We start from the raw sequence: 12,043 nt of genomic DNA on the forward strand, positions 1-12,043 counted from the left end.
AAAAAAGAAAAATAAATGAGAAAGAGAGAAAGAAAGAGAGATAGAGAGAGAGAGAGAGAAAAAAGAAATAAGAAATGAAAAAAAAATAACAAAATAAAAGACGATTTAATCTACCTAAAATATTGTAATCAATTGAAAAATCGTTTCTAATGATCTACCTGATTAGAAATTGAACTTGGTATCCATGTATCGTCGTCGTCGTCTAATACTGCCGAATCGCTGGCATAACCGTCGTGCCTTAATCTTCCCCTTTGATAACTACGAAGTTCTCCGATAACACGATTTCCAGTTTCCTGTCGCCATATTGTTTTAGGACTTTTCTCATCTCTCCTCGCGGCCAGTTTCAATTGTTGTTGCCTCAGCCAAGATAATCTATAATAACGATTCAATGAAATTATGTTAATAATGTCTTAGGATATCGCGTTGGAATAGTTTCCGCTATATAATCATTATTTTACTTTCCCATCTCCAGTCATTCGACCAGTCAACCCTCATCCCACCATTTCTTATCGATAAGTTAGCTACGACAATTGTGCCTGAACATTCCTTCGTACTTTCTTATCTCATTTAAACTTCCATATTAGTGCTTGAAATCGGCTAACACAATGAACAATGCGATGGACTATGATACTATCGGAACTAACGGTGAATAAAGAGAATGTAGAAGGTAATCAGTGTAAGTCACGTTACAGTTCGATGGTTACGATAACTATGTTTCAAGAATGGACAAAACTTTTTTCGATAGTTCATTCATTTCCATAAGGAACTTAACGGTTTTAACATATCGGTCAAATGTATTATATAATTATTTTTCTATTGTTTATTTTTCTTGTTTTTGTTTTTTTTTTTGTTTTTGTTTCTTTTTTGTTTTTAATGAAACTTAAAAAAAAAACTTCAAGTATTTCATCGTTTCCTAAAGGAGAGAGTTCTATCGGTAGGGGGAGGGGAATAGGGAGAAGAAAAAAAAAATAAGAGAGAAGAAGAAGAAGAAGAAGAGGAGGAGGAGGAGGAGGAAGAGAGAACTTTATTGAAGCAGAAAGAATGACGGAAGTTCGTGCTCCAGAAGAAAATTATAAGAGACTTCGGGGAACGTTAGTATTGTGTATATACCTACTTTCTGTTCAAACGATATCCGTATCCGAGTGTCGTACCTTTTTGGTTTACAGAGTTATGAAAGATGAAGAGAAAAAGTTTAGAGAAGAGATACGTATATGTACATTGGAATGGAATCTATAACGGGATTGGAACTAGCCGAAAGAAAAAGTGACAAAAAAGAAAAAGAAAAAAATAAAGAGTAATGCTGAAAGATGGAATGAGAAAGATAAAAATAAAGAGAGAGAGAGAGAGAGAGACAGACAGACAGAGAGATCAAAACTTGAAGACTTCAGTTCTCGATCGATTAAAAGTGTCTCGCCAATATTATATTTACAATTATATAAGATACCGATTAAGAGTCTTAAAATAGAAATCTTCGTTATCATAACTCCTTGTCAATAATGAATTTCACGATATTAATAAGTTAAACGACGATGACCGTTCGAAATATTTTCATTTTAAATGTTGACGAAATTTAATGAGTGAAAAAGAAGTCGATAAAATGTTTGATGAAAAAAGAAAAAAAAGAAAAAAAAAAAAAAAAAAGAAACTTATTAAATCTAACAGAAAAAATTTCTAATTTTGTCAAACGATAATAACGAATCAATTTTCGAATAAATACCAAAGTGGATTAACATTGAACGTCAGAACACGAACGAGGCCGCAAACCGAAAAGGTTCGAGCTAAAGAGAAGAAGTTCTTTTAGCTTTGAGAAAGTAGACCTGCCAAACGTCTGTCGGTCTTCTCAACCATAAACGTCGCAGTCGTTTCTCTCCACCGACGCAGTCAAGCCGCTCTTTGTAAATACCCAACGACGAAAAAGAGAGAAAGAGAGAGAGAGAGAGAGAGAGAGAGAGAGAAAGAAAAGACTAAAGAATTTCGCATTTGGTTTCTCATGAACGAACGAGTAACCAAGCTCGCTCGAAAAGATGGAAGAAAGCAAAGTCGACGTACATATATGTATGTAAGAGATGGTATCCATCCAATGGCATGAAAGGAGAAGAAAGAAGAGACAAAAAGAGAGAGAGAGAGAGAGAGAGAGAGAGAGAGAGAGAAGCCGTTTATTTTCACGGCTTTAGGTAACACGCGTCTGTGTAAAATGGGCCCCACATGAGTTTACCAACGATCCTTCTTCCTGTCTCGATTTTCCTCGAACTATGAAATTAACACGTGGATCATAACGTTTGTCTAACGTTTCCCGAAATATTTTCTCTCATCGTTATGACGAAGTCCATCGTTCAAAATATAGACATTCAAGGTCTCAAACTAATTCAGATTATATCTGATTTATAATCAAATTCAATTGATTATTCTCGGCAATGAAAATTTTTCTTCCCGAAAAATTTAATTATTAATATCTAAATAATCAAGTATTTTTGCTGCTTTAACGTTCTTTTTTTATTTCGTTTTATATTATTTTATTTTCTATATTACCTACGTCCATGGGATTTCGAAATTTTCCTCGAACGATTAATTAACACGAATCGTATTACGTTATTTCGCTTAATTTTTTTTTTTTTTTTTCTTTTCAAATTATTGTCCGTCCCTTCCATCATTTTATTCTTCAAAATCTAAATGTTCAATGTTTCATGCCAATTCAGACATTCGATGGAATAAAATGAAGGAGATACTTTGCGATGAAAAAAAAAAGAAAATGTTCACACTTGCAAGTTAATTAATACCCAATTAATCGATTCCTTTTTTTGTTGCCTTTAAGATTTATCGATGAAGGGGGAAAAAAAAAAGAAAGAGAGAAAAACAGAAAGAAAGAAATAAAAGAAAAAAAAAAAAAAAAAAAGAAAAAAGGTGTAATCGATCGTTTCGTTTTCTTTTTTCTTTTTCTTTTTCTTTTTCTTTTTTTTTTTTTGTTCCTTTTTCCCTCCTTCCATTTTATTTTTATTCCCCGCGTCTATCGCATTTCAAAACGCGTTTCGTTTTTCTTACTTCAAGCATGCATTATAAACGGCAATGACTCAAAACGACCGCATTTACCATTCCTGGCAGAAATACGACGAGAAGTGCCGTAACCATTGCTACGAGTATGGGTAGACAATTTATTAATTGTGTCTCGCCGAGACTCGCGGAACCTTTCTCCTTGCCTCTCTTCTCTTTCTCTCTCTCTCTCTCTCTCTCTCTTTTTCTCTCTGTCTTTCTATTTCTCTCGCTTTCTTTTTCTTTCTCCTATACCTCGACTCTTTCATTGCTCTTTTGCGGTGCCCGTTTCGGAGGATGTATTGCGACACGCATGCTGTCGACCCAGTGCGTTGTCTCGAAGCTCTGCCAGAGAAACGACCACGGCTTGTTCGTAGTTTTCTCTTTGCTTAATTCCATGAAAAAACACCTAATCTCTCTCTCTCTCTCTCTCTCTATGTTTTCTCAAAGCTAAAAAGGATCCATGATATATCGGCCGAATAAGAATGGAATGGACTCGAAGAATGAATTATATTAAAAGATTTTTCTTTTCCTTTTTTGTTTGTTTGTTTATTTATTTATTTTTTTTTTGTTATCGTCTTCCTCTTATAAAATTAATATCAAAAAAGTATATTTTACTTACCCGTCGACGTGATCGGGGGTGGTTTTGACAGGACCATTCGCGAACTCTGGCGGTGGATCTGGTGTATTTGGGCTTAAAGGGCTGATAGGTCGTCTTGGATTAGCATCGCCAAGAATATCATCGAAGTCTACGACCGGTGCTGTACCACGTACCGACGCCTTTCTAACCAAGGAAGGTGATGATAATTTTTGATGTTTGATCATATCGGTTGTAGCACCGTAAGAGAACGGTTGACTCGTTTGTCTCGCGTGATAAGGAATGTCCTCGTCGATAAAGTCGATGTTACCGGATGGAGAGAATGAATCGACGTGTTGCTTTCTACCATATATATCTGCCGTTGATTCGGATATTTTTCGATCAGGTGAAACACGGTACTCGTAATCCTCCCTACGGTGTTCCACGTTTTTCGGGCTATCTCTATATTCGTTCTTTAACGTGCTATAACTAGACGTGCTAGAGTTGTAAGGCGGACTGGATTCTTTGGCGACGCTATAACTTCTGTAGGAATCCTTCAAGGTCGAATAAGTTGATGGCGCATGGCTACTACTGGTGTGACTACTGTAACTACGATTTTCTTGGACGTAAATCTTCTCGTTTCTATCCGGTCGAGCATAATCCTCCGTAGGAGGGTCTGGCATCGACTAAAAATATCAATATAAAGAGAATATACTTGGTTAATCTTAACTATCATATTACAAATCGAATAAGATTCTTACTAGGACAGGTAAGTACCTATATATATATATATATACATACATACATATATAGATATCTATTTACCTCAACGGTTAGCATCATATCGTGAAGAAGTTTATCAAGATCACCGTGAGCCTGATTATCCGGCTCGTGTTCAGGTGGACTTGGTCTTTGAGGTGGAGCACTGCTGATACCGCTGTCCATGGAAACTGTCAGTGGTGAACCGCGAGCACCACCTGCAGCACCCTGCTGTACCACCGCGTACAAGGATCCATCTATAGGTCCGCAGGTGTAACCTAACCCACGTGGCGATGTTTGAACGGATGAACTCGATGGTGGCGGTGGTGACAACGGTGTCTCGCGGCCTTCTGAAAGATATTTATATTTGTAACACGAAGAAAAATATCTCTATGTTCATGCATAACACAGTGTATTAATATGAAATAATTCGAAAAGGAAAAGGGAAAAAAAAAAAAAGAAAAAGCAACGAGAAAAATCATATCTCGTAATTTTTAATAATTATTATTCCTTTATAATTCGCAATAGATTTAAGAAATTTTTTTTATAGATCCTTCTCTTTTGTCGTTTATTTTTTTTTTTCCTTTTTTTTTTTTTTCGTTTGTTCTTATTCTTGTTCTTCTTAGAACCTTCGAATAATATACATAATAATGAAGTATTTCTGTCGTCAGGAAGAAAGACTTTTTACTTTTTTCCTTAGCTTAGTTCGTAAGAAAAAGAAAAAAAAAAAAAAAAAAAGAAAAAAGAAAGAAAAGAAAGAAAAAGAAAAGATAAAAGTTCAATCGAGTTCTCGAATTTAAATACTTTGACTTCGTCAATTTCCAATGGCACGAAATAATTTGAGAGGAAATATTTAGAAGTACGTAAGTGTAATCGTATAAGAAGAATGGCCAATTCTTTATGTCTAAGAGATCGTGAAGCTCGTTAAAGAAGAATGATCGAGTATAAATCGTTGACCGACGTATTACATACATACTTATTTACCTTCTAGCGATCGACCATAGAGAGACAAGAATTGAGTCGATAGAAAGAGGGAGAGAGAGAGAGAAAGAAAGAGAGAGAGAGAGAAAGAGAGAGAGAGAGAGAGAAAGAGAAGAGAAAGAGAATCATTTGCTCCAGCTGCTTCTTCTTTTATCCAATTGTTGTACCAATTTAAGAGTTAATCTGCGTTATGTCACGATGAAGTAATTCAGGCGCATTCCTGTGACGTAATTCTTGCGGTAGGTTGGTTGTTTTCTCTCGCGGCACGCTTTAAAGAGAGAAGGAAGAAAAAGAAGAAGCAAAAGGGGAAGGAAAGGAAGAAAGGAAAAAAAGTAATAAAAAAAAAAAATAAAAAAAAAAAAAAGAAAAAAAAAGAAATAAAAAAAAAAAAAAATAAAGAAAAGACGATAATTCGCGAAAGGAATTCACCTCAAAAGGATTCGCGTGGTATGCGCCGATCATGAATCTTCTTTGCGAAGAAATAGACGATTCTAGTCAATGATGAGACTCCTTTCTAACTATAAGAGTCAACTCTTCTCTCTCTCTCTCTCTCTCTCTCTCTCTCTCACTCTTTCTCTATCTTTTTCTCCTTCCGTAGTTCGCGTGATCTCGGTTTTCCATGCCATGTCCATTTGTTCACTTTAAGATATCGTATATACCCACCGTATACTCGACATTGGATTCTACTTTGATTCCATGAGATTTCTATCGAATCACACACATGCGATAGTATCCATTTTCCAAATGGTTACCCTTTCTTTATTCATCCTTTCTCTATTTATTCTTTCTACGAATTTTACAATCACATTTATTCGATATTATAAAGTTTATCGTTATTATTAACGTTTAATTATGTTAATGCTATTTTTTGAACGATTATTTCATTCGTTCGTCAATAATCGTCGCGTTATCGCAAAGAAATTATGTTTTAGCATATAAAAGAGGGAGAAAGAAAAAAAAAAAAAAAGGAGAAAATAATTACTCGATCGAGTATTCGAAGCGTAGCCGTTCTCAAGTTCCACGAGTTTATTTATGTACTACGGCTACTTCTTTTTTCCTTTTCTTTTTTTTTTTCTTTTTTTTTTTTTTTTTTTGTAAACGATTTATTCATTAGTCTTTCATCAATCGTCGCTGAGCAAAGGAATTATGTTATCGCGCGTAAAAAGAGAAGTAAAGGAAGATGGAAGGAGACGAATGAAGAAAAAAAAAAAAAAAAAAGAAGAAAAAAGAAAGAAAATAAATAAATAAATAAATAAAAAGTAATCTAAAATAAGATGAAAATTATTTGATAGCGAGCAATTCGAAATGCGGGCTCTTACAAGATATTAAGATAATTACGGTCGTTTTCACTGACGAATGTCAGAAAGGATTAACGCGTGTATCTCGCGGTCGTTGCGTTAAAAAGATGTAACACACACGTTCTCGAATTATCTCCCCAAGAAACCGCAAGTTTCTTCCTTCATGATGACGAGGAGAGAAAACAAAAAAAAAAAAAAAAGAAAAAGAAAAAAAAAGAAGAATAAGAAAAAAATGGAAGAAAGAAAAAAGAAAAAATATCTTACGTTTACGTTGTACGTACCTTACCTACCCACCTACCTACCTACCTCCCTACCTACCTACCTATCTACCTACCTACCTACGTTTTATTCGAGAGGCTGGTATCATCGTTGGATCGCGTTTTAATTTTCATATTTTCAACGTGGTATGTAATTAGAGTGGCACCTCGACTTCGGCTCGTATTTCTTTCACGTTGAAAGAGAACCGGCTTGTTAGATCCGCGGACGCAATATCCAAAACGTCATCCAAGAAAAGGAGCAAAAGAAAGAAAGAAAGAAAGAAAGAAGTAAAGAAAGAAGGACAGAGACAGGGACAGAGAGAAAATATATTATCAGAATGACTACGTTAGAAAGCAAAGTGCTAGGAAGTAGTTTCCGTCGACTTTGGTAAAATGGTTTTAAAATGCGACCATAAGCTGCGTTGGACGTTCGTAGACCATTCGCGTACACTACCATTAGCTAACGTAGAAACGTAAAAAAGAAATTCAGAGTCTGAGATCTTTTACTGAAATTCAGACTCATACATTTGCCTCGTGAAATTCTTTACGTAAGGATTCTTTAAAACGTATACGCATAGTCGGATTTCTTTTTCTTTTTTTTTACTTTTCTATTTCTCTCTCTCTCTCGCTCTCTCTCTTTCTCTCGTTCGTCGTATTGTATCGCTTTATACGAGTTTACGATTTGATCTTACAATTCTCTCTCTCTCTCTCTCTCTCTCTCTCTTTTTCGATTTCAAATACTTTATTGAATTTTTTCTTTCCTCTTTTTTTCCTTTTCCTTGAAATAGATTTGCATATAGGATAAATTCGAAAATAAATCGGTATGAACATACAATCTATTATTATTCGTATAGTCGACGCGCGAGAAGGGAAAAAAAGCAAACAAAAAGAAAAAAAAAAAAAAAAGAAAAAAGAAAAAGAAGGAAAAAACGTTAGAAATAAAGAAAGAAAAGAGAACAAAAAAAGAGAAAAAAAAAAAAAGAAAAAGGAAAAGAAATTTCGTTTCTACCTTTGAACGATGTGAGTGAATACATACGAGATAAGAAGTTCCGCTTGCTGTACATACTTGGTCACAAATATTCATTTACATATTACGAGCGAATTTGAATAACAAATTCAATCGACTTCGTTGCGCCTTCGTCGAGCCTTTTCTCCTCTCACAATTTCAATTAATCGTCGCGCACGAATTTTTCCTCCTTTTAAAGGTAGCGTACCTCCTTCTTCTCTCCCCTTTCCACCCCTTCCCTATTACCAGCACCACCACCACCACCACCACCACCACCACCCTGCCAACTACCACGTGTCAACCAGACAATTTTTAACGTATCAATCTCACGCTTCTTAACGATATTATCGCGAAAGTACGAGACAACGTTGTATTATAAACGACTTTTTTGCCTTTTTCCTTCTTTTTCCTTTTTTTCTTTTACTTTTTCTTTTTTTTTTTCTTTTTTTCTCTTCCTTCTCCTCGCACACTTAGTACGGTATCACGTAGACGTGAAGGACACCCGGTATATCCATAAATCTCTTTCAGGTTCGAGTTATCGCATACATAAATCATTTTTATTCGAGCGACTTCAGGGTTATTATATTTACTTGGCAGGCTTTCTTCTCTTGAAGAACGATGGCTAATCCACGTTAGACGTGAGTAGATGAGAACTCTCATTTAAGCTGCAACAGCTGAGACGAATCGAATCGTTGATCTAGATCAATTCGGATCGTTGGCATTTGTGTTCACGATCGATATAAAGAGAGAGAGAGAGACAGAGAGAGAGAGAGAGAGAGAGAGAGAGAGAGAGAGAGAGAGAGAGAGAGAGAGTGTAAAAAAGGGGTAAGAAGGGATTGAAGTGCCTCGAATATCGAATACAACGGGTGTCGAAGTTATCGAGTGTCAAGGTAGTTATCAGAAGAGAGAGAGAGAGAGAGAGAGAGAGAGAGAGAGAGAGAGAATGTAAGGGAGTAAAAGAGATCGTAAATCGTTTGGAAATTCACGTTGGAGTTCTCGTTTATTCATAAACATAGCGTCCTTCTTTAAATTCGCTGTCTTCCTCTTTCAAAGTTATTGGATTCTTCTTGTACACTGTTTCTCGAAGTTATATTAGACGATGCATTATCGAAAAGATTTATGAGAAAGAAACGCCCGTATATAATAATAGAAAAGTTTATCGTATATAAATGAACGTGTGCTAGTTAAAACTACGACGTTGGTGACTGAAGAACGATTGATTGTAAAAATAGTTTGTAGGTGGTTGGAGGGATCGTTAAAATGTTTAATATAATTTCATAGTTACAAGAGGCAAACGATTGCGAATACCAGTATTTATCTCTTTCTCTTTATCTCTCTCTCTCTCTCTCTCTCTTTCTCTCTTTCTCTCTTTATCTTTATCTCTCTCGAAGACCACCCAGACATTTTTTTCGAAGAACGAAAGATCTTGCCCGAAGGAACCTTGAGAATGGATTTTTCGAAGAAATAATGAGACGAATTCTCATCGGCACCGTTCGAAGAACAGGATAGTTGCCTCGAGGTATTACGTGCCTTTGCCCGAAGTATACTACAATATATAGGCAAGATAATAATTGGGAATATGCGTACGTTGCCACACACGACACACGTTGAATTTTCCTTCCGGGCAAATGATACTTTGCAAAAAATGATTTGAACACATAAACGAAGGATGAATCATAATATGAAAGAGTAGTTTAGGGATAATCACGATGGCTTCTGTTTTCTTTTCATTTCTTTCATTTCTTTATGTAAATTTGACGAATTCGAAATTTGAACGTCGAATACGAAATTCGATGAAATTCAATGTGATCTTAATGATCGAATGGAATTTCAGAGATATAATGCTCGAGAAGATAACAGATAGACGTATAGATAGATAGACAGATAGATAGGTATCTACCATGTTGCATATATATATATATATATATACACCATGAGAGTATCTCGAAGTATACATACGTATATATGTACGTTAGTAAGTACTTAACACGTGCAAGTTGCAGCTGCTATTATAACGCCATAACTGCAGATCGTACATACATACATATACATGTATACATATCTATTATATACGTGACTGTGTATATACATATATATATATATATATATATATATATATATATATATATATGGGAAAGGCTAATATCAGGTCATATAAGAATTCGCGATGATTTATTACTGGAAATCATACGTTCACGTGACTGTAACTTTTTTCAATGAAAATCTACGATTTCCGATAGGTCTAAAACATCGTTAGATTTTGAAAATGAAACGAATGAATTATATCGTTCTTAGGTAAGTCTTATATCTCAAATATAATTTATAACTGTTCGAATATGAGAATGAAAATCGTAATGATTTATCACGGAGGAAAAGAAAAAAAAAAAATATATATATATACATAGAGAGAGAGAGAGAGAGAGAGAGAGAGAGAGAGAGAGAGAAAGTATCCCTAATGCAATAGAATTTATTTAAACAAAAACGATTTGTTTTAATCATTCGTATTCTTCAGAAATCTTAAGAAATTAGTAAAACACGTGGCAGTAGTTGTTATTTCTCTTCAACTACGTTAAAATGAAATAAGGTTAATAGAAGGGAAACAACGTAATAAACGATATCTTTACGAGCGTTGGTCGAGTTACGTTACCAAGGCAAAAACACTCTCTTAACATTCTATAATTCGTAATACGGCAGAGATAAACGAAGTTTCTTCTCTTATTGGTATCACTTTATCCATATAACGATGTATACTCGTGTAAAATATTTATTAGACTTCGATCTCTAAAACGTGTTCTTACAAATTTAGTTTTTTCTTTTCCTGTATGTAAGATAAGAAGACGAGGAAGAAATAGAAGAAATAAAAGAAAAAGAAGAGGAAAAGAATGAAGATGAAGATGAAGATGAAGATGAAAAAGAACGATGGGAACTTTAAAAGGAAGAAACTAGAAATCTAAAACAAGCGATTCGCGTGACCGTAGAGATGGCTTTTACATACATAGCGTGACGATTCTTCAGATCTTACCAACTGTTTCAATTTCGCACTACTGCCGCTGGTACCGTTTTCTATTTGATCATATCTAATACCTATTCACTGATTCTCATGCGTGCACGCGATATATCGTAAGCTTGGTTAACGTTATATACGGAGTTAGAAGGTAAGGAATAGAATAGATGTATATATGTGTATGTATATATGTATGTACCATGAGCATAGAATAAAATGAACGCGCGGTGCCTATGTTACCAGTGTTACGCGTCGAAGTAAATATGGTAATTAGATTCCGGTGTGGAGACGTCATCGCTTTGAAGTCTGTTCGTTTCTCTTTCTCTCTTTCTCTCTTCCACACACACATACACATACAAACAAACACATGCTCTCTCTCTCTCTCTGTCTCTGTCTCTGTCTCTATTCTTGTTCTTTGAACGTACCCTCGTCCTTTCCGACGTTACGATCACGCCTACATGCTCGGTAGTAAAGTTTTCCATGCTTAGGGCGGCGAAGGGTTTCTATTCATCGACGAAAGGCGGCCCGTTATTATCTTCTTCTTATTTTTCTTTTTTTTTTTTTTTTTTTTTTTTTGGAGTAAAAGAGTAAAAGGATAAGAAAAAGAAATAGAAGAAAAAGAAGAAGATGAAGAAGAAGAAGAAGAAGAAGAAGAAGAAGAGGGAAAAAGATAAAGATGATGAGGATAGTGGGCGAGAGGTGCTTATTGAACGTACAAACGAAAGAACAAGAGATGGAGATAGAGAAAGAGAGAGGGGAGAGAGAGAGAGAGAGAAAAGCGAACGAATTACTCGTTTGTCGACCTTATAGAGATTCATGAGACGCCGATGGGAAGTGGGCACCGATCCAGACAGAATATACCGTCCTACCCGGCAATGACAAAATGCCGACAGCGAGACTAGGGCGTGGTATTTTTCTCTTTCTTTTTATCTTTCTTTCTTTCCCTCTCCCCCTTTCTTTCTCTCTTTCTCTCTGTCTCTCTCTCTCTCTCTCTCTCTCGTTCTCTATCTCTTTCTCCCTGTTTGTTTCTTTCTCTCTTTCTCTTCTTCATTCTTCACTTAGGCAGAAAAAGGATAGGGAGAAAAAGGGACATTCGCTAATTTTTTCGTTTCTGTTCCTTTTTTTCTTTTTTTC

At 35.4% G+C, this 12,043-nt stretch overlaps 1 protein-coding gene across 19 annotated transcripts in view; it reads right to left on the bottom strand.

Moving 5' to 3' along the window:
- The window catches only part of LOC124433166 (tensin-like), a 169,741-nt gene that overhangs the window by 6,901 nt on the left and 150,797 nt on the right, over positions 1-12,043 (bottom strand). For 18 of the 19 annotated variants that reach the window (XM_046982865.1, XM_046982868.1, XM_046982864.1 and 15 more), the window contains 3 exons: positions 4,430-4,713; positions 3,650-4,290; positions 159-372 (listed from right to left, as the gene is read on the bottom strand). In XM_046982865.1, the coding sequence (XP_046838821.1) occupies positions 159-372; positions 3,650-4,290; positions 4,430-4,713 (1,139 nt within the window). The remainder of the gene's footprint in view (positions 1-158; positions 373-3,649; positions 4,291-4,429; positions 4,714-12,043) is intronic. The other variant, XM_046982863.1, reaches the window with a different exon arrangement.

Source organism: Vespa crabro, chromosome 2, assembly GCF_910589235.1.
Source record: "Vespa crabro chromosome 2, iyVesCrab1.2, whole genome shotgun sequence".
Lineage (NCBI taxonomy): Eukaryota > Metazoa > Arthropoda > Insecta > Hymenoptera > Vespidae > Vespa > Vespa crabro.